General features: G+C 40.2%; 2 protein-coding genes across 11 annotated transcripts in view; both read right to left on the bottom strand.

Annotated features, from left to right (window-relative positions):
• The window catches only part of ATF2 (activating transcription factor 2), a 56251-nt gene extending 42242 nt beyond the window's left edge, over positions 1–14009 (bottom strand). For 2 of the 10 annotated variants that reach the window (XM_067299026.1, XM_067299027.1), the window contains exons 1-4: positions 13736–14006; positions 3088–3156; positions 2384–2453; positions 601–1417 (exon numbers count right to left, since the gene is read on the bottom strand). Coding sequence is in view for 6 of the 10 variants with exons in the window: in XM_067299021.1 (XP_067155122.1) it covers positions 2384–2431 (48 nt within the window). In the remaining 4 variants the exon portion in view is untranslated. Of the gene's footprint in view, positions 1–600; positions 1418–2383; positions 2454–3087; positions 3157–4137; positions 4349–7416; positions 7492–10076; positions 11175–13422; positions 13623–13735 lie in introns of those variants that run through there. The other 8 variants (XM_067299021.1, XM_067299019.1, XM_067299025.1 and 5 more) reach the window with 8 other exon arrangements.
• A 4161-nt stretch (positions 14010–18170) lies between these two features.
• ATP5MC3 (ATP synthase membrane subunit c locus 3) lies at positions 18171–21665 on the bottom strand. The gene is made up of 5 exons (XM_067299018.1): positions 21560–21665; positions 21400–21475; positions 20389–20466; positions 19822–20015; positions 18171–18419 (listed from the first exon to the last, which is right to left on the bottom strand). The coding sequence occupies exons 2-5, from the start codon at positions 21436–21438 to the stop codon at positions 18305–18307; spliced, it is 426 nt and encodes a 141-aa protein (XP_067155119.1). The 5' UTR covers positions 21439–21475; positions 21560–21665; the 3' UTR covers positions 18171–18304.
• Between the last annotated feature and the right edge of the window lie 1697 nt (positions 21666–23362).

Genomic DNA, 23362 nt, shown 5'->3' with positions numbered 1-23362 from the left:
AGGCATTTTTTACAACATGTAGAATTATTATAAACTATGCTAACAGACAACTCTCTTGTTCCTTGGTCAACAATACCAAGCAAAAAACATAATAAAACTCAAATAAATAATGTTCATAGTAACGATATTAGGGAAATGGTAATATAAGTACCTGCATTCATCAAAATACCAAAATAAAATTTCAGAGTGCTGCAGACTTCACTAACCATTAGCAAACAGCTATTTGCTGTAGTAATGGAGCTTGACAATGTTTAGTAATCGACTAAAACTACTTGATTTCTGTATTGTTTGTATTATCATAATAATTAAAATTGATCTGTAATCACAAACACAGACTTTGCTGTATTCAATAGTGTAAAAACAAAACAAAATATAGCTCCTGCCTTGACTGTTCACTGCCTAACATAAAAGACAGAATGGGAAACACTGGGGTAACCTCAGATACATAAGCTGTGAATGAACTAAACTTAACTTAAAAAGCTGTCAAGTTTTCAGAAGTATCCAGCAGTTTTGTGCACATTTTTTCCAAAACTTTGGGCACAACTTACAAAAAAAGCATTAAGCATACAAACTAAATGCCATTAAAATAGATATCCTTACTTAGAATAACTTGAAGTTTGCTGGGCATTTGGAATAGGGGTAAAATTAGTTAATTGAGATAACCTAAGAAAAAGTTTTGCAAGATGCAGGTTTCCTAAAAACAAAAAACCCTCCCCCCTCCCAACTTTTTAGAAAATATTCTGGTTCTTAATGTTCCCAGTGAACATTTGGAACCCAAATTATGTTTCTGACTCTCCCCCAATAATTTAATAATTCACTCCACATACATCTTATAACAGATACACATCAAGTGTCAGAGAAATCAATACAGAAAGCTATGTTGACCTTAGAACATAGTTTTAGAGAGTATTTCAGTGAAAAAGGAGATATACGTGTGGAGCTGAGGAGGGATTTAAAAATTCAAGTGTATTGAGAGGACACATTTTTTGTTAGAAGTCTGCTTGTCACGGGTTCTGAATGTCCAGCTATCTATAGGTCCTCTCTGTCATAACTAGATACAACATAAGCCAGAAACATGGTGTTCTTTCACTCTAAGACACTTTCAGTGCATCTTCTTGTCCCCACTATGTGATAGACAGGCTCCTTTGGAGGGAACAGGATTTCCAGATTCTGACTCCCTCTCTATTCTACAATATGAGCTGGCATCTGGAGGAGCCTTGCCCATTTTCAGGGACATGAACTTCTTTCTTCTCCTTCACTGGTATCAAGGATTGTTGTAGCCCCATGATGCGTCTTCCAGGAGGTTTAGTTGCCAAAACACTTCCGATAGAGTTTACATCAAAACCAGATTCAAATAGCATGGGGACAAACACGTTGCTTAGGAGGAAGCAGGCTTCTTCTGTTACTTTTGATGTCTCTGAACATGTTAGACATAATAAGAAATCTTAGTCCTTTCCCACTTTAAATACAAAAGGATCCATTAATGAAACATTAACGCTGTCAACCATAGTAAAATCTAAAGTCTTCAGATGAAAATATTTTGAACTCAAAATCCAAATAAATCCAAGTACATTAACATAATGAAAAAATGAAGCTTACTCAAGAAATTAATTCTATATAAAGGCAGCAGGGATGTCTTAATCTCATGCAGCAGATAATGTAGATTCATTCATTTTCTGGTTACTAAATTAAAGTGTTAAGACAGCTTCCTTTTAAGCAACCATCTGTTAAGATGCTCATTAATAACAATTCTTCTCTTTAGCTCACATTCAGCATTCTATCTACTAACACTATTTAATAGAACATATTAAAACTACAATAGGAACTGAAACACATTTCATGGCATGCATACTGTTAGCATCTTTCTTTTATATATATCTAGATATATACCTATATATCTAGATATATATATAAAGTTCTATGCCATTAAATACTTGCAGTCACAATGGATGTAAAAATTAACCAAAATTTTAGGTTATTGCAAAGTGAGAAAAAATTGAGATACTTTCTTAAACTTTTAAGGACAGAATGACCACAAGTTCCACAATGGCTAACATTTGAATATTCTGAAAAATGCAGGTTACCTAATACAAAATGGAGTGTTTACTGAAAAGAAAAAAAAAAAAAAAAGCAGGGCTAGAAAAGTTGTTTTCAGCTCAAACAGGATAATTTAATTAGTTTTTCCTTTTAAGGATATTATTTCCTGAATAAATACATATTTAAAATGCTAGACATTCTTGCTGTCACCTGCTTTTCAGCAGAGCTGGAAAACAGATGCTTTCTACCACTTATCATAAAACCCCTTTCCTACAGTCTCTGGAAATATGTTTCACTGTTTCCTTTCTATTTGACATTTGTTAATAACGTCAAGTCAGCCCATCACCTGGCCACATCCAGGGGCAGTGCATAAAAAGGGTTTGTCATCACTCATATTCCACAGGTCGTTGTGTTACCTGTATTAAAATGAGAGCAGAAAGTATTTAAAACAAATTATCAATACATCAACATCCAAAGATGATGTTAATATTCCCTGGGCAAGAACTTCTGCATTCCGGCTGCACTGAGAATTACCTAAATACCTGAGATTCAAGGAAATATGGTTTCAGAGTACGGTTTCCAAGCTCTGTAAGGAAGATGCACAAAACCAAACAGAGACATAGTAGGTTTTGAACACGGCTCTCAGTTGGAAAGGGAAGTATTTGTATGTAACACGACTTGTTGCAGGAACTATCTGAAAATGTAGCAAGACAGCTTACTATTGAAATAAAAATATATAGCAATAATTAACTAATCCCCATAAAAAAAGAACAAAGCAGTAGATAAACTGAATAGTCAAGAATATACTCCAGACAGACAAGAGAAAGCCATTGATTTCTTAGTTTTTGCATGATCCTTAAAGCTCATCTTTAAAACTAAGTTAGTGAATAGCCCTTTATGTAATCTTTCACAAATGCAACTACAGAAACATGTATTTTATTAATGTTTTGGCTATACAGCTAATATTTATTGACAGACTAAACAATATTTAAGAAAGAATAAATATTAATTCTATTTTACTTTGTGCTGTATTCTCAGAGATACACATACCTGCCAAATTTCACATGTAAGCTGATTTCATAGGGCAAACTATCATATCCTCCTTTTCATGGCAATGAACTGTAATTGAAAGAGACATTAATTATTATGCATAGTAAACATGTAATACTATGTGATTATCCTTTTGTTATCTCCTGAATAATACATAACAATATAGAATTATAATAATACAATATAATACAATATAACATAGAATACCCACAATTCATCCATGAAACAACGCTTTCTCAAATACATAGTTAACTTTAACCCATCCACTGATTAGTTTTACCCTCTCCCAGAGAGAGATACTTTTACAATTAACTGTTTTGGAAATATTCTTTCTTTTTACTTATTTTTGTTTAAAAAAAAAAAAGTTCCAGTAGCCCTTATTTTTGAAGTGAGAACTCAATATACAAAAGAAAAAAGTCAAACCTTAAATTAACCTAACAGCTCAATCAGGGCAAAAGAAATCCTAACAAAATTTAAGGAAAAATACTGAAAAGAGTAAAAATACTTAAGAACTAATATCTTTTCTAACTAAATATCTCAAAGCTGGATACCTGCAACAAGTTGTGGTATCGAGAAAATTAAATTTTACAAGCAAAGAGGGCCTTTCCTTTAAGTTTCAGGTGCACCAATTTAGGTCAGAATTTTAGAATTAAAACGTGCAAGGAAGCCAAAAAAAGTGGAAAAGGAAAAGAAATATGCTGTTTGCCCTCATAGCAGAGCAAGAAAAAAAAAGAAAAAAAAAGAAAGAAAAATCAATTCCTCCCCTACAGTCACTAAGAACACAACATATTTGTACCATATGTTGGTACGCAAATGTGGTGATCTACTTGAATCTGTCATGATACCATACCAAAAAAGCACTGTAATTCCATACATTACCTTGATACTGTACTAGCTTTTTGAATAAGTGGTCAACACGGTTTTAGGAAGCTGTGCGTAGGAGTTGGAACTTTCCCCCTCATCATTACGAACCCTCCACTCCCATCTCAATCTGTTGGAGGGCTAGAAACTCAAGTTTATGCTGGGCTCCACTTCTCTTTTTCTACTTACCTAGTTACTGGACCTTACTGTAGCACAAGACTTCCTCTCTGGTTCTGGAAAACCAAAATGAACCCGCTAGTACAATAAGTCTGCTCTGGCAGTTCTCTAGGAGAGGGAAGAACGCCACCGGGCAGGAGAAGAGAAAGGAGAGCGCACCTCTTCTTGGCTACTCCATCATTCTACAAGCCCCAAACAAACATCCCACGGTAGCAGCACTACACTTTGGGAAGAGGAAGAGGGACACGAGATGGGATTAGGCCAACCTGTGCAGAGCAATGTGCAAAACTGGTATATGGATGATGTGACATCATTGACTAAAAACAAAGTTCTGTTACAGTGTACCTAAAATCCTGATACCGTTGTCATGTCAGTAAACATGACAGTGATGTGCAACTTTCATGCCATCACTGGAGTTCTCTCATTTTAAGGTCAAATGATAAAGGAAAAAAAAAAAGAAATGAAGGTACCAAATTGGCTAATTAGCCAGGCAATGATAAGCACTCTTAACCTATCTGTGGCTTTACCTGGTAGGAAACACAATCTAGCATTATGTATGGGTATTTGTATGTAGATCTAACAGCATTAGTTTTGACTTCTGCTTGAACTGGTAAGTAAATAAAGATAACTTTATCATTAAAGATGACCATAACCAGAATAAGCCCATTTCTCCCCAACAGACTGGCCATGAAAAGTAGTAAGGCTTTTGAAGCTGTCCAAGTATTCTAAGAATGTGTACTTCTGCTACATTATTTAGCACTAGACATGAAATAGCTCAAGCTAGCTTAAGCAGATCTTTTAAAACATAGTACCTCAGCTTTCTATGTGTAGGGGACACACTACCTGATCCTTTTGTCTAGACCTATACTGCAACTACCACTGTATAGAATTCTTAGATATTACTCCAAGGAGAAAGGAGAGACCAGTGTTCTTGGCCATGGGCACTGAATGGCAAAGAAGCAAAAACATGGAGTGGAGAAGATTCCAAGATGTCACTTCTAAATATATACATTCAACAGAATAAGGATATTAAGACTGAAATCACCAGCCAAGAAGTGATGAATGGCTGCTAGAAACTTAAGAGTCTTTGGCACCAACAACTCAGAGAGACGTTTATGTCTCGAATGGATGCCAAGACAAATCAGGAATGGAGATTGTTCTGCTGTTCTTTACAGGAGTTCATAACTTGTCTCAAGTTTCTGAAGGAATTCAGTATTTCTTGAACTGTTAAAACTATGAACTTTGATTCAAAGAATATTAATGAGGTCATGGGCAAGTCTGAATACTGAACGACTAAGACTTTAGAGTTATCATCAATGAAGCTTTAGGATTACATCCTTCTATTGCCTAAAATTTCAACAGACACTTAGAAGTCACCCCATGAGCATATTATCTTTGCCAAGTTATGCATCATCCAGAATTTTTTTAATGCTGTTTTGAAACTAGCAACTAATGGAATATTTTTCAGAATAACAAATTAAATTAGATGTGTTAAATCTTGGTAATGAGGGCACTACATAGTAATATATGGATATAATATACATGTATGTATGTATATATATATTATGGATATGAGTTATAACCATATCAGAAATGGCTGACCATATCAAAAGCCTCTCTTATTTCCAAGGGTATGGAGATTTTGTTTAACATATGGGGCATATGGGACACTTTTTTCACTGTACTACTATTGCTTCTTGTCAATATTTGACAAGCACATAGTATCAGCCAAAAAAAACCTACCTCACCCAAACCATTCCCTTGGTAGTATTTTTCTTAGGCCAGTCTGTAAAGACCAATTTTTCCTGCCTACCCATTTTCTCTTTTAAAGTAGCATTACCAAAACACGTACTTGCATATGAAGCAAGTATCTGGTTTCAATGTTTTGGTTGTGAAGGTTTGAGAACCTTGTGGATTTTAATAACATCTAATTTATGAACATCAATCCTTGTGAAAAATGAAAAAAAAAAAAAGTGTTGTCCTCCGGGATAACTTACTGGAAAAAGGTCAGAGACAAATTCATTTCCTGGACTTTGCAATATTACTTGACTGCAGGCCACAGTCTGAAGTAATTTTGTGAAATAATGCCTTGTAAAGAGATTCCAACTAACATCCGAGGGAAAAAAAAATTATCATCTTCAAGCACTGTAATTTTTGCACTTAAAAGAGAAAAGAAAATTCACTTATGCATTCCATTAAGATCTTGGACATTATAAGCCTAAACAGAAACTGAATCTGAGAGGATGGGAAAACAAAGGGCTCAAGTCCATTAGTCCAGTCAAATCTGTAAGGATTGCATTTACCTATTACTAAGGCAAACACAAAGCATGTGCCTGGAACTGAATTAACCTCATGCAACAGTGCAGGTGGAGGGCCAACTGGCTATGAAACAGCTTTGGAGAACCTGTAGGTCTTGGCGGACAAGAAATAGAAGTTGATTCAGCAGCAAGCTCCTTTCAGCAATGAAAGCTAACTGCAAATTGGGCTGCATTAGCAAGAGCGTAGCAAGCAGACCAAGGGAAGTGATTACCCTCCTATATTTGGTTTGGCACTTACCAGGCTACAGGTGGAGTACTGTGTCCAGTTTTGAATCTCTCAAGACAAGACAGACATTGACAAACTGGAGAGAGTCCAGCAGGGGCCCATCGAGATAGTTAGGGGGCTGGACTACATGACTTACAAGAGGAATGTTAGGGAGCACCATTTGTTCAGCCTGGAGAAGGAATGTGAAGGAGGAATCTATGCTGTCTTACACTACCCAATGTGCCATTATAGAGAAAACAGATCCAGACTCTGAGAGGTGTGCAACAACAGGAGGAGAGGCAATGTTCACAAACCACAGCAAGGAAATTACAAGCAAATATAAGGAAAAAAAAAATAACAGTGAGGGTGGTTAAGCACTGGAAAGGGCTGCCCAGAGAGGCTGTGGAATCTCCATCCTTGCAGACATGTAAAACTTGAGTGGACAAGACACTGAGCAACCCAACCTAATTCAGATGTTTGCCCTGCTTTGAGCAGGGGTTTAAATAACATGATCTCTAGAGTCCTAAATTATTCTATACCATAAAGACATTGTCGTAGCTAGAAATAAAGGTGAACAGCAACAGAAAAGAACTCAGACTCAGGTAATGTTCTGACAGCTTTAAATGACTTAGCTGGTTAACTTTACAGCCTACCAAATAAAACTGTAGCTGCCAGGCCAAAAACAAAAGTCCGTCTTTTGCCTTTGCCTCCTCTTTTCCTTCTAGATTGTTTATTGCCCAAGACAAATAAGAAACAAGACTAACATACAGAGGATGTGTTTTCAGGAGAGAAGTTCGTGATTACGTCATTCTAATTTCAAAAGGCTACTGGAAACTATCTGCTCTGTAAGACAGAATATCACAATTAAAGAGAAATTTAAAAATATTCTTTCCCCAAAAAACAAAAAAGTAACTTCAATGCCTTCTTGACCAAAATGTTACCCACTCAACTGAATGAGAAATTAAATATGCGAATGTCTAAGCCAATAGCTACTATTAGCTATTAGCTACCATAGCCAGAATTATAGCCACCTTGGATGGTAACCCAAGTACAAGCAAACACCTGTCCAATAGAAGAAAAGATAATTCCTGAAGTAATTCAATTGGCATGTGAAACTCCAGCCCTGACATTATCTCTTCAGATAATCTGCAGATTTCAAACAAATGTTTCCTACTGCAGTCCAATGAAGTAGATTTTTCTACAAGCCTTCCTAACCTAAATTGCTTTCAGTAGCAAAAGAAACCCATAGAGTATATTCTACTGTAGTCTTCTGAATTACACTGAGAAACAGGATCAGAGCTGAAGAGAGGAAAAGCATCAAATTATCTTGGCAGTATTATCAGTTTTGGTACTTATATCAGAATGCAGTCCCACACTTTCAGTGTTCATTCGCTCCGTACTTTCAACACCATGGTAAGATACTTTCATGAACATTCTTATTTAAAATGTCATAAGCCTATTTTATCACTTTGGGGGAACACAGTACAGTAAAATATATAAATATGTATGTTTAAAATATATATAAGGAGCAATAAAAAACAATAAGGGTTGCACGTAATTTACTAAAATTTAAAACAGTGCTCTTATTTACAAAATAAGGATGGTTCTATAAAACAATACATCTAAATGTGCTACATAAATAACTTTCAACAATCACTTTACTTTTTTTTTTTAATATATATTTTAAACATTTTAGGTACACATTCTGAAAACTATTACTGCATACTTTGAAGCTTGCTTCTAAAATACCTTCCTGAAGACAACTTGTAAAAGAGAATCGTGCACTGACTTAAACAATGCCTTGCAGGCTTCTTCGGGTAAAGCTTCTTCTGTTTTCTCTTAATTCCCTACATGTCAGGAGCAATGAAAACACAGCGGACACTTCATCTCAAAAATTTTTTATTAAGCATTTAAATACTTGTTTAAAATGTATACACACACATTAATAGTCCCTTGAAAAAACCTATGCAAGTTTGCTGAGAAAAATTCTTTGCACACCCCTAGAAAGATTTGTCAGAGTTGCAGCTAAGGACTCTTAACACTTTACCTGCATTAGGCATACTGTATGCCAGAAGACCTCTATGCGCTAACTTGTTCATGGGCTGAGCAGTCTTCCCCTATAATTACCTTTTCTAGGCACTGCAGCAATACAGAGACTGCCCTTCTATAATTTCAGTGCTGTCACATAAACAGCATGCATGAAAACAACCTGAACTGAATGTAGAAACAAGAGTTCTGTTGAAAAGAAAGACAACTATAATGCTTAAGCAGAACCTGAAGCAAAATTAGGACTCTTCAATTTCAGCGTTTCTCTCATGGTCAGCAAGAAGATTCACATTCTCACAAGTGTGTCATCCCTCTAACCTGGATAGTCCATGGAGGACAACCTGCCAGCTACAGCAGCAGCTGATTTACCTCCTACTGCTTAAACTTCTGTGATGCAAACACAAACTTTCCAACTATACTGACCACTCGCATGTGGTTCAGTGTCGCTCCGCCTCCAGAAACATCTGTACTTTCTGGTTTGAAAAGATGAAAGTTAGACAAAATTGTGCTAGACTGTTGAGACAAATCAAAATTAAGGTAATCCATTAGCACAGTTTCCCCTGGGTCTGTATATCACAAAATGCTTAAGTTACAGCATCCTACAGATGTGCATTTCATCAAGACTGATACTGTCTATTCAACATTTCTTTTTACTCTTTACATTTGATCTGGGATCTTGTCCCTTATCACCGCAAGATACAAACTCTTACTGCATACAAAATTACTAACTCTTAACAGGCTTTTCTGTAGACCTTATCATGGTGTATGACTGCTTTAAGAAGTATCCTTAAAAAAAAGATAAGATTTATAAAAATTTATTTTAAAAACTTCATTTTATAATATAAAACAGGCATAAAAGGGCAAGGTCAAAACTGTCAAAAGTCTGTCAATTTTATTCGCCTCAAATAAGCTCTTAACTTTTTAATCTCACTGTTCATGTTTAAAGTAAAGTCAAGTGCACTGACTATATCTGCTGCAGTAAGGAATATCATTCTTTTAGCAGTTACCTGTGACGAGCTGAATTTAGCAATTCGCTGGACTCCACATAGGAATTTTAATAAAGATGCTTCTAAGAAAAATGTAGCTATTTTGTTTTCCAAATTTAAAGCTCCAAAATTAGAACAGCTGGCTTTCTCCTGCAGCCAAGTGAATTACATTTTCAATACTTGTATACTATACTGTATAGCATAAATTTTAAACACCTCCCACATTTGACCCCATCTTTATTTTCACAAATTTCTATAGAGGCTGACTTGCAACTTTTGCTTTCAGTAAAAATCGGAAGTTAGTATATAGAATACACAACTTACTAAGAAGTTAAAAAACAAAACAAAACATTGGTATTATAAAGGAAAACAAAACAAAAACATTGCTCCACTTACCTGGAGGGACTGGAACAGCTCTTTTCGCTTTCCCATAATTCAAAAGAAGAAAGGTGAAGGAAAGGCAGTCTAATTATTACTTCACTATTAAAGTCCACTTTCCAAAGTGTTCTGACTGACTTTGTGTAACCTCACCATAGAATTTAGCATTCATAAAAAACAAAACTGAACAGTGAAGAAACTGGGGGAGAAAATTTTTTTAAATTAAGAACATTACTCCTTATAAAGCAATTAGGATCACCAGGATGTTATTCAGTAGATCCTGCAACATAACTATTAGCCATAATCCAGAGTATTTAAAGGATGTAAAATTCAAAAACCAACAAAGAGGAAACTGGGAGCTTTTTCTTCACTGTTGCCACTTCACCGCTTACTAAAGTGGCTGTTCTATTTCCTAGAAGATACAATCTGTTCCAGAGAGTTCTGGGGAAGAATCAGGAAGAAAGCAATGCCTGCAGCATTATGCTCAATTTTCTTCTTAAGAAAAGTCAAATGTGTAACACTTTTTGCTGATGTTATTAGTTAACTGTTTGTAACTGATGTCTATGACAAACCAAGGAAAATACGTAACTGGCATTCTATAAATGAAGGGGCAAGAGCACCTGAACAAGAAGGAAAAAAAAAGTGAGAAGTGAGGACAATTGACCTAACAAGTTCAAATGAGAACAAGAAAGCCAGTTGCCCAGATAGTCTCATGTACAGAAACAAAGCAATTAAGTTATTTCAGTTTTGCTGAAGGAACAGGCTTTTAAGCATACAAGGGTACAATTCTGGTAAACAGGGAACACAAACAGAAAACATTTAGGCCCAACATTTCCTGTTGGCTGGGTATGGTAGCTCCTAATTCAACCCCTTGACTTAAATATTTTTCAGAGGCACCTTGATCTTTCTTTGTCCTAGTGAAAATTCATGCTATGTAAATACAGCTCTTACAGTTAAGTGAAAGACACATGAACCTCTGAGAAGAAATATACAGGGTTAGTATCTCCCCGATATTTTAACAATTTGCTTAAGGAGATATTAGGATTTACCTTCTCCAATTCATTTTTCTAGGTTTCAATGTTTTATTATTTTTGAGCACTGTAACAGACACTAGAAATCCAGTCTCCTTTTACTAGGTAATTTCCAGTAAACTAAAAAAAAAAAAAAAAAAAAAAAGCAAAAAGAAAAGATTAATAGAAAGCTGCTTAATGTTCACTTTTTCCAGATTACATCCATGAAGTGCAAAATTGAATAATTAAGAATTTAATTTAAAAATCTGTAAACATCTTAAATCACTTCTACACTGTGAGAGTGGTTGAATATTGGAACAGGTTGCTCAGACAGGTTGTGGCATCTCCATCCTTGAAGCTATTTGAAATCCAACTGGCCACAGTCCTGGGCAACCTGCTCTAGGTGACCCTGCTTGAGCAGAGGGTTGGACCAGATAATCCCCAGAGGCCCCTTCCAATCCCAACTATTTTGTGATTCTATGAAATATCACATGAATATGTCATTGAGATTGGAAATAAAACTACAGAAAAATAACAGACTAACAGATAAAACTTTAAAAGTTAGTAAAGCTTTTTAGACCTGTAAATACGCATTTGCAAGCTTAAGCTAATTCATGGTGGAAAAAAAATAGAATAGCTGATGAGAGAAGATGAACTTTATGTAAGAGATCACGTAAAGCTTAGTTAAATAAGAATCAAAATAATACCATAATATTTGGGCTGAGGCTGCACAACACTTAATTTGTCACAAAAGCACAGAAGTAGCCTAAAAAACAGAATGATTTATGAAATCACACAAGATACGATTTAGGACCAGAACACCTTATGTTAGATACTGCATAATCAAGAAGTTTCTGGAAAGAGGCATACCGAAGAAGTTCATATTTCTAGAATTTAAATTAGGATAGAAATACTAGTTACACAGTGAAGAAGATCAAAGGCTCAACTAGTTGTTGAAATATTAGTATGCAATATCACTATTAACACAAACTCATTGCAGATTAAAAAAAAGCTACCTCACCCCACACATAAAAGAAATCATTTGATGTAAATTTCACATTTCTTTTAATGCATTATATAGCAAGCAGCCCCTGACAGAGTTATTGGCTTTTTTTTTTTTTTTTTAATAAGACAATCTTCAGACTTCGGTTCTAGAATGCAGAATTATAAACACTAGAAGAACTCAAGTGAATGCCTCACTTGACCATGTTTTGTCACCCTGAAAGCATGTATGCAGTGGTGCTCCTGTTAATAGGTTTTAGCTGATGTTTCAGTGGAAGGTTGAAGAAATTATGTCTAGACTACTTATGGAAAACCAAGATCACATGAGAAAGATGTAGCATCAGTTGATAGCAGGAGGAAAACTATCTTAGATGTCAACTTAGGCAGTATTATGACTTTAATCTTTAATTGCTCTTGCTTTTATCAACTCTATCTAGCTTTATATTTGGCAACAGCTTGGGACAACACATTCATGACCTCATGAACAGAATATGACAAGAAAGAAAAACAAAGCTATTACTTTAAAAGGTATAAAAGAAAATAAAAACACTTTGACTTAACTAGTTGGAAAGTAGTGGATGGCCCAGAATTTTTAGCTTTATTAGAATTTCTCATTCTAGGGCAAAGAAATAGGTGACAATATCTTTATTTGAGAAGTAACACCATTTCTGAGAGAAAGCAATACAACAAAAAGTAAAAGCAAAACTCATGGCACATGGATGGGGCATGGAAACATCCTCATGGATCCCACTTCACAAATGAGGATGCCAAAAGGTTGTAATGTGAATAAAACAACAGAAGCAGCATGAGAGCACACATATCCCCTAACTCCAAATATAGTTGCACTGGGGCATAAAATACTTCTGCCAACGTTATCAGGTGCAACCATCACTCCTGGAGCGCCTGTAACGTGTTTTTTTCATATGAAAGCTTTGCCGACCTTCATCAAGACAACTCTAGCGGCCCATACACAATAGCAGGCAGAGCCAGGGGGGCAGCTGCTCCGGAAAGGCCGCATCCAAGGCCAAACCAGGGGCAGGACGCCCCCTCCCCCGGCGCAGGGGAGCTGGCTCTCGCCCCTCGCCCCTCTCGGCCCCGGCCGCACACACGCTGCCGCCAGCGCGGCAGACGGATGCGGGGAGCCCCCCGCGGAGCGGGGCCGAGGCCGGGGCCGCAGCACCCTTCCCCCCACCGCCGCCCGCAGCGCCCGGGCCCGCAGCGGGCACCGCCGCTGCCCTCCCGCGGCGGCCGCTTCCGGGTGCGGGCCGGACCGGGCCGGGCCGGGCCAGGCCAGGGTGGCCCTCGCTCCCGCCCCCGCGCCGCTCCCCGCGCCGCTCCCCGCGGGGCCCTACCTCCGGGCCGGTGACGGTCTCCGCGGCGCTGGCCGGCCGGGCCGCCCGTCCCGCCGCGCCCCGGCTCTAGGGGCGGCGGGAGCCACAAGCCGCGGTGGGGGAGGGGGCGGCTGAGCAGCGGAGCGGCGGCGCCATGTTACTGCCTCCCGGGTAACCCCCGCCTACCGCTACGCCGGGCCTCTCCCCCCGCCCCGGTACGCGCCCCCGCCCGCGCCCGCTGCAGCGCGCAGGGATGGAGGGGGCGGGGGGGGGAGGAGGAGGAGCAGCCGCCGCCGCCGTGCCCGCCGCCACCGCGCGCTGTTTACAAACTCACCTCGGGAACAGGGGCCGAACCGCACATTAAAGGCCAGGTCCCCCACAGGCTTCCGTCACATCTCGCGAGAACTCAACTGACATCTCCCTGGGCAGCGGGGGAACGCGAGTCACGTGGCAGAGAGGGGCGGGAGGCGGGACGGGGCGCGCCGCTGATTGGCCGCCGCCGACAGGGCGCTTGGCAATGCTGGAGTGTCTGTGTGGCCGGAAGTGCTAAATGACTGGGTGGGGCTGAGCGGGGAGCCGTGACACTGCTTTAGCTAAGCAGGCTCTGCTCGGTCTCGCGCGTGGATGGGCGACTGGCGGCAGCCCTGACCTGCCTGGTGGTGGCTGAGGCGCTGTATCCCGTATAACCAGCACGATGCTAATAATAGCCTCATGCCTGGGTAGGCCAAACCCACTGTTTCTGGTCCTGCAGGCTCCTTGACTGCCACTATCTCAACTCCATGGTGAGCATGGAGATGTGTTAAAGTGCTCTCCTGTGCAGTATCCACTACCCAGAGTGGTAGAAAATCCACTCTCTCTGCTAGGGATCTTAATTTTGCTGGCCCCAGCTGGACCAGTGTGCCATAAGAGCCAAGCCAAACTGTGTCTGTGCTGCAATCCAGCATATTAGGTTAAACTGCTGTTCAAGGAGGATTTGTGCTGAAATGCAGACAAGGAGCTCAAGTGGCAGACAATGAAGTCCGTGCTGTCTGCTGCTGATCCTGCAGAAGGGATGCTAATTGCTGGTAGAATAGTGGAAAGGCAGTAGCAGGCAGGTGGAGACTAAACTGCTGCAACTCTTTGCTGAATGACGATGCTTGAAGCATATGTCACATCAGAGTATGTGACTCTTGCCCTGAAGCAAGGATGCAATTTTAATTCTGTGTTCATGTACATTTTGGAACTTTCTTGTTCTGAGCCTCAGTCTCTGATCAGTCTAAGAGACTAAAAATAAAATATAAATAAATACATTTGCTAAAAAGAATATTAACTCCAATGTCATAAGCAAATTCTACAGTATGTAATTACACTGTCTAAATTTCCCTGAACTTGGAAAAGACTATATATAGCAGTTGCACTTCCTCTTGTAAATTGTTTTGCTGGACACTTGTATAAAGTACTTTGAGATGAAGAGGGATAAAGGACCCTGCATACAAGTATACTGTTTACTTGAAGTTAGGATTATTATTAATTGTAAGTATGTTGTGAAGGACTCATATTTGAGTGCTGAGAAGAGAGGAACAGAAATCTTACATTTTCTACAGTTACAAGCTTTCCACGCAGAACAACCAAGAGCTATATCAGACAAATATCCAGTGTTTCAGATCTTCACACGGCAGTGCCAGTCCTGAATCTGAACAGAGAACTGAACTGCAAGTTCTCTGCCTTTCTTCAATTCAGTCTGAAATTGGCCCCCAAAAAACCATAAGCAGAGTGAAAGAAGCAAGAATAGTCAAAGAAAGAAGCAGGATAGAAAGGATGAATCATTTCTACCTGCAGCAATGACATAAGAACATAATTGGTAACATAAACATTTCCTTCATTATACATTACGGAAACATTGTTGTACACACCACTTTCAATGTATTTCAGCTGGAATGAATCAGATCTACTTGGACAGCAGGTAGAGCAGTTATTCAGAGATAATGAAGATCTCCAACAACAAACCATGAACAGTCTTCAGATTTGGAGAATCTATAACAATCTATAACTTGAGCTGACAATCTCTGAGGTCAGTGTAGTCCATGTCAGAAGAAAATGTGACAAAGGTTTCAAGAAAGTGAAGTCTACAATATTGTTTCATAGGACTTTATCTGATTTCTTTAACCCATGGAAAAGGTTTTCTAATAATGTAAGCTCTTACGGAGAGGACTGAGAACCCTTTTAGATACCTTGCTACTGCTCAATTGCTGCAAAAAAAATTTTTTTGTAAAAAATCCCATCATTTACACATTTATAGTTGTCCCTTTTGTGAGCATTTCAGTAAAACTTTGTCCTTTTAAGACCACTGAAATTGACCAAGCCGTTAAAGTGCTCAAGTTAACAGCAAAACCAAGCTGTTTTTTTTGAGAACAGGGAAAATGGATGAAGGAAGTCAATGTGCCTAAGGATCATTCAGATGTGAAAATCTGCCCATCCTTCATTGACTCTAAGCCCTTTATCACCCATGAGGAGGATAATCCCATCTGAAGGTTTGTTGCCATGTTTTGAAAGACCTTGATTAGTCTTTATCTGCGACACTGAGATTCAATTCTTTCAGGACTGGCAAAACCTAGTAACAGTTTTGCTTGGTTTTGAACCATGTTCAGTATTCTAAGAGTGATTTAAAAGGTAACTAGCTTGGGAAGATGCTACTAGTAAGATAGTCAGGTTTCACATCTATATCCTGGGCCACCCAAGATGTTTGTTGCTTTTCAAACAAGGCTGATCATAAGGAAAAGGGTACATGTTGATAGGATGAACCACAAGGGAAAAAAGGGATGTGAATCCAGAAATTGCCATTCAAAGCTGATTAAAATAACTAGTGGTAACTCAAAATACTTTTTTCCTGAGGTTATGGAGCAATAGCTTAGCCAGAACTCATCTCTACACCAAGCACACTTATTGGTAAATATGATTTACAGAGCTGGAGCTAGGCTTGACTGAGATGAGTTTGAAGATTCCAGTCTGGCCAAACCCCAGTAATATGGAAATACAAAGCTTGTATTCAACACTCTCATTGAAGCACTCTAGTAGTGCTACTAAGCACTCTAGTTCAGCCTAGAGTAGTCCATGATGTTGGGAAATACATATTTCCAACTCAGATGCCTCCAAGGATAAGGAAACTATGGCCCAAGCTCAGCACCAAACCAGAGATTTTTGTGGTACTAAAAAGAGTAACACATAGTTTAAGATTCAAGGGGAGCACAGAAATCGAGGTAAGTATACAGAGCTATTGCATTGTCCACCAGAAGGATAGCAGTACAAACCTTAGACTAGAATTCTAGTAACCTTTATCTGCCTTTCATCCACAGCAAATACATGGTACGTCAGCTCAGTAAGAGAATAGCTTATGAGAACAGCTAATAGCAAGTTCGTAGAAAAACACTGCATGAGTATAAACATGGAAGATAGCTACAGTAGGCTTTACCTTCCATTTCTAGAAAAATATAACTTCCAGACCCAGGCATATAAGGTATTATTAACACTATGCTAGAGCTGAATATTTAAAGATACTGCATCTTTTACACTCCTGAACTTGCACATGCACACACACATTATATATATGTATTTTCTCCATATTTAGAATCCAACTTTTAATCCTTTTGTGAAGATCACTATTTTCTCCAAAGACTATATGGGAAAAGTAGCCTCACAAGCTACGTTCCCAAATTAGGCTATATGAACATCAATTCGGTATTTGAGTTCAGATTAAAACAAAGACCGTATTTACATCTTGCACTGACCTGAGAGTCACTAGTCAGTTTCTTACGTTTCTCTGGGGAGAGGCTATTTATAGCTCATAGCAGATTGCTTCCTGGATTTAGATTCCTGGATGTTGGATTCCCATCTAACAGCAAGATGCCAAAGATTGCATCAAGGTTTTCTCCTTCTTCCAAAGTTCAGTTTATCTATATTTGTTGAATAAGCAGAACTATTATTTAATATCCTGTATAGAAAGCTTGATGTGTTATCAGAAAACCTCCATCGGTTAGTATATAGTAGCACAAAGCTTGTTGCTAGAAGTGTAGACAATGCCTTGAAATGCATTTAGATTGTTAAAAGACAGATACTTTGAGAAACAAAGCTTGATATTGCAAGCATTTTGTTATTAAAAACACTTTGATCCTACTGCTATTTAAGACAAAAAGTAGGAAGATAATGCAAGAGTGACTTAGAATCAGGAAGCTGGAAATTCTCCCTTTTAATTAGAAGATGCCAAGAATGCAGTAACTAAGTAACAGTATAATGTTCAAGTGCCACAATTAAATACATTGGACCAAGTTATGCATAGATTTATTAAAAAAAACTAAACCAAATAGTTCAACCTGGACAGTAATCAGAACTGACTGGGAAACTTCAACTAGGGTCCCCAAAATTTATAGTGTATCTGAAAACTGATGCAAAAAGAACTTCCCTATCACTAGTTGTTGATTGTTTAACTCCTTCTATCAAGAGTTGCCAAAACACCTTATGTGCGAGCTAGTACGAGAAGAAACAATTTGTGCATAGAAACAGCTCTAAGCAAGTCTGAAGCATAGGTGATGGAAAAAGGCCAGCAGTATAGCCTTCCATATTTAACCTCTCTCTCTCTCTCTCTCTTTCTCTCTATTTGTTTGACTTTAAGCCATTGTTTTAAGGGTCCTATATTATATGTAACTCACTGATCAGGAGAAATCCATGGTGACTGAATGACAAGATGCTGTCTTCCAGATATCCTAATAAGAAAGAGAATAAATGCAGGCAACAGGTTGACAGTTAAAGTTGTTATCTTTAATGAAATGACTGTGGAAATAGTATCAATTTCCATGACACCAACACTTTGGGAGTCCCATAAAATACGCAGTATTACATTCCAATGCCAATATTACAGGCAGATCTCCTTTCACATGGCAAATAGGATCAAGAAAGCAACCATCAGACAGAAGAGACCCATAGCTTCAGACAGGGCGAATCCCAGGATAGCATATGAGAACAGCTGCTGCTTCAGAGAAGGGTTTCTAGAAGAAAGTGAAGGCATAAGACCTTTTTATCTTTACTAAGATATTCATATACAGGTTGATGTATCTGACAGATTCAGTATCTCATGCCACAGGTGCCATAACAGGAAAATCCAATAAATCCAAGCAGAAGCGATCTTTAGCAGAGATTTCACCAAAGACAAGTAACTTAGCAATTAAGACTGGATTCAGGTTATGCAGATTGTATTTAAGAACTTGTACAAAGCTTTTCCAAATTAGTGTAGTTTTGTGACTACATTCGTATGTCCTTTTGGATGCAATTTCTCCACACTCTCATGCACAAACTGTTAGCACAATGTTTTATAAATGTATTTCACACCTGTGGCATTAGAACTATATTCCAAGGAAGTTCCTAAATCTGTAATATTTCAAGTAGCTTACAGTTAAATACAAGAACTGAAACCATCTAGAGCAAAGAAGCAAGTATGCAGCAGTTTGTTACAACTATGCAATTAATTATCACTCCAAGAAATGTGGGGAAAAAAAATTCAACATAATACTATGAAGTGATTTCCTGCACATGTTGACATGTTAAAAAACAGTGCCAAGTTCAGAAAAGGAGATATTAGTTTTGTAATGAAAACACTTCTGTTTCTTCAAGTGCAAAGTGAACTTCCTTGTCTTCAGTAGGGCTTAAAAATCTTTAGGATGACTTAATTAAAGCTTAACTGGTTCAAAGAGTAATGAAGAACATGACACTTTCAGTAAAGTCTTTTATACTTGTATCAGTTCTGCTCTGCAGTGATACCATGTGAACTATAGGTACTACAGGAACAATGCAAGCTCTACATTGTAAACTGTTATCAGTTTCAGTTCATCCCCTTACTATCGATTTCCCCACCCTTACTCCTTCAGATTCCTGAAATGAATAATTAAACAGAGTAATTTCATACTCTGAGATGCAAAACCGAATGCATTGGAAAGCTGAATTAAGCATCCATGTCTACACAACAATCCTGATTACTAGGTATAAAGCGTAGAAAATCATATTATATATTAACAGTTCATATACAGTTTTTAAGATTTCTCCTCCCCTCTCATAGGGGCAAAGATTCAGGCTAGATTTTGAATTAAGTTCTAGAACTGAAAGCTGAAAACATTAACTTCAGGGACTGAAACATTGATTAAGTCTAATGATCTCATCTTTTCATATCTGTTCTCTAGAGTAAACTGTACAGAGTTTTGCATTCAACAAGAGTCCCACGCTGCTGAATATACTGCAGTTTCACACTATTCTATTCAGCCATGTTTAATGTCACTATTTATTAAGGGAATTTACTACAGCTCTACTATCCTTACTGCAACTCAGATAGCTTATCTGGAAATGCTGTGTCAAGATATATCTGCATGCAATTCAAGACTTTCACAAGAAAGAGATTACCTGGCATAACCAATGATTAGACTACCGAAGACTGTTCCAATACCAGCACCAGAACCAGCCACACCTACTGTGGCAGCCCCAGCACCAATAAATTTGGCAGCAGTGTCAATGTCTCTGCTGATAGCACTAGTCTGGAATTCTCTAAGTGCTAGTCGGGAGACAGTGTTTTGGGTCCCATAAAACGTTGAGTTGCCCTAAGAAAACAAAACATGGAAAAAGCATTATATTCAGGCATAGACCATTTTCTAGGACCACTTTGATATTGTGTTATTTTTCAGTTTTAAAAGTTGTATTAGATCCAGTGTCTGTTTACTCTTACAAGTGTTCAGACTACAACTAAGAGTTAAAACTTCAGAATGTTGTATTTCCACCTGAAAGCAGTCAACACTAAATATAAAAGATTCTTCTCAGGGGAAACAGCAAGATAGCAACAAGTGTTATATGACATCCCATTTAAAGCAAGTGTCACAGTGTAAACATTTGTGTTAGTATGTGTGAAGTCTAGATTGAGGACATTTAGGCTCACCAGGTAATTTAGGAAGATACAGAATTTTGTTTATAAGGTACCTCTCCAGTCCTGACCTCTGGCCTAGAAAACACAGATGCCGAAATTGGTCTGTACAAGACTCTTGATCCAGCACGGATCTGCAAGAGGAGGAAAAAAGTTATAAAATGAAAAAAAAGTTTGATTACAACAGTTCCTACACAGTGGTCTTTTGTAAGATTAAAAGCCTATTATCTACTAAGCCACTTGTCCTACCAAAAAGACAGCAATCGTTGCTTATCTGGATATACAATAGAAAATACAGAAGCAGGCACTTCCATGCAGTTTGATGACTCCACCATAACAGCTTTCAGAAGGCATTATTCTGACTAGCTGGATCACTCAGTGAATCCATACAAGTGTTATGCAGACAGAAAAAAAAAATGTAACAAAACAGCAACAAAAAAGCCTAGCTAGACCAGCAGGCATCAATATACATTTTGCAATGAAAAAATAAGAAGAACCACAATGCATTTTAAAGCTGTTAAATGCAAAAATGTAACCTAGACTTTTAAATCTAGCAAGGCACGAATGAATGAATTCTCTTTCACAAGCGGCCTGCACATGTCCTTGGGCATCCAACCCTCTAAGGTCATACCGGCTCCTGCACAAAGCTCTTCCTGCAGGAGAAAGCTGTGCCTGCACCAAGCAGGAGGAACGATCTGCAGGCTAGAAAGGACGTTTTGAAGTAGCAGAATCTCTGCAAGGGCAGAAAATCCCGGCCTTGCACAGAGCAAGCAACAGGCTGGAGTTTGACCTACAGCGGGGCGCTGCGCGCACCAGGCCCCAGAGCGGCTCGCCGCGCTGCCCTCGCCCTTCGGCCCCGCGCGAAGGCCCCTCACCTTGACGAGGGGTCCGGGCCGACGCCAAGGAAGCGGGAAGGGGAGCCCGGCCCTGCCGCGGCTCGCCCCCCCCCCCCGGCCCGCTCCCCTCCCCCCGGCCCGGCCCGGCCCACGGGCTCCGCAGCAGGGCTCCGCGCCCCGCCGCCCGGCGAGGAGGCCCGGGCCCCGCGGGGCCGGGGCGCCCCGACTCACCAGGGCGGGCGAGGCGGCGAGCTGGGCGCAGGCGAACATCTTGGCGGGCAGCGTCCCGGGGCACGATCCGGCGTCTCTGCGAAGAGAGCAAGAGGGTGAGGGGGGCGCGGCGGCGGGCGGGGGCCGCGATGGGGGCGGATGGCGCCGCGCCGCCGCTCACCCCGCTCCGGCGGCCGCACCACAGAGCCACTGGCCGGGGCGTCTCTGCGCAGGCGCGGCGGGGCCCGGCAGCGAGCGCCCGGATGCAGCGTGGGGGGGGCGGGAAGCGGCGCCAAGGTCACTTTGTAGCAACTTTATTGGCAACGTGGGCAGGCGGACAGCCGCGCGCCTGGCGCCGCCGCGCAGTGACGTCAGCGCAGCGGCGCGCAGCCGCACTCGCGCGGGGCCCGGCGCCCTGCGGGAGCTCCGCGGGGGCGCGGCGTCGCCCCTGCCGGCATCGGTGGCGAAACAGCGGGCGCGGTGCCGGCGCGGGGCGCGCGGGCAGCGGCGGCCCCGCGCTGTCCGCAGCCTGTGTCCGGGGCAGTTAGGGCCGCCCGTGTGACCGTTGCGACCGTTGAGCACAGCTGCGCAGGACGCGGGCTATAGCCGCAGCGTGACGCTGCCGCCGCCGTGGGCTGGTGGCGGGGGCCGTGTGCGACGCTGCGCCCCCGCAGCAGCGGAGCGGGGCCGGCGAGCTTGCCTCGCCCTCGGCAAGGCCGGAGGGGCTGGTGCGCGCTCGCTGAACGCCTGCGGGGCGAAGAGCGGCGGGCCAGCGGGCGCCAGCGCGGTGACGGGAGGTGTGAAGGAACTGTACTCTAGGGAGAGCTGCTGAGAGCTGAAGTCTCTTCAGCCCGAAAAAAAAGAAAAAAAGAAAAAAAAAGAGAGAGAGACGTGGCGAGACTGCAGTATATAATTAGCACGAAACATTAAGCGCTAGGAAGTCTCTCCATAGCCTGGCGAAGAAAGGCAAAACAAAAATCAGTGTCTAGGAAAACTAATGCCTGACTGGAACTCTTGCTTCTGTCAGTGCAGGGGACATTCGGAAACTGCAGAAAAATACTCAAAAACCTCAGATCCCACCTGGACAAGACTGCCAGACAGAAAAAGAGGGCACATGCAAGAAAGCTCAAAGGTACAGTAATGCTAGGAAGACTTTGAACACAGAACAGAAAATCCCTACTATTTGATTAGTCAATGGTACATGATGAGCAGGTTCACACACAGGTAACACAAATTCCTGTTCATATAAACTTAATCAGACCAAGATTATCATTATTGAGCTGAGTTCCAGAGACTTCAATTTTTAGCACTTTAAAACCTCTTTGACACTTTCTACTTGATTTGGGGTATAATTACATTAACGGTCCATTACCACTGTAGTAATGTTGGTGCCAACTAGAAAAATACAGAAAAATTCACATTTTGGTTAGAACACTGGGAAGCATATTTTTAATCAGTGATAATTTTTTTTATTTGATACAATCTGTGCTATAAAAATGAATTAAAGTTCAAAAATAGTCTGTGTGCTACAAACTATCTCAGAATGAAAGAGTAAGAGAATATGTGCACTATATTTAGGTATGGGCACATAATATACTGACTGTTTTGTGTCTTAGTAGTTAGTTGCTGGTTTCCTGCAAACTTGCATGGACTATTGATGTTGCTGTCACTGATTAAACCACAGGTGCTACATAGATGAGACATACTCCATATCATCAGCTTGAACACCAACCAGCAAACATGATCAATATGCACTTTCAACGACTGCATACTAATGTTAAGGATAATGTTGCTTATCTGCCCTACATTGGAGTGTTTTGCTTCTCATTCTTAAGTACAACGGAGTTATACTCAAATGCAGGTCCTAAGGTGAGAGGCAAAAGTGCAGTCTCAATATTCCAACTTTCTGCTTTCTGCCACAAACACAACAGCAAGCATGGTTTCATTCATGGATATTCTAAGATTAGTAGTAGAGCAGCAAGAA

The sequence above is a fragment of the Apteryx mantelli genome, chromosome 6 (assembly GCF_036417845.1).
Source record: "Apteryx mantelli isolate bAptMan1 chromosome 6, bAptMan1.hap1, whole genome shotgun sequence".
In the NCBI taxonomy this organism is placed as follows: domain Eukaryota; kingdom Metazoa; phylum Chordata; class Aves; order Apterygiformes; family Apterygidae; genus Apteryx; species Apteryx mantelli.
This window is presented reverse-complemented; position numbering and strand designations above follow the sequence as displayed.

Excerpts from the sequence above, each read along its gene's own strand:
- ATP5MC3 (XM_067299018.1), bottom strand. The coding sequence starts at position 21,438 with ATGTTCGCCTGCGCCCAGCTCGCCGCCTCGCCCGCCCTG. Across the intron at positions 20,467-21,399 it reads TCGCCGCCTCGCCCGCCCTG|ATCCGTGCTGGATCAAGAGT; the intron begins GTGAGTCGGGGC and ends CTCCTCTTGCAG. Across the intron at positions 20,016-20,388 it reads CAGAGGTCAGGACTGGAGAG|GGCAACTCAACGTTTTATGG; the intron begins GTACCTTATAAA and ends TTGTTTTCTTAG.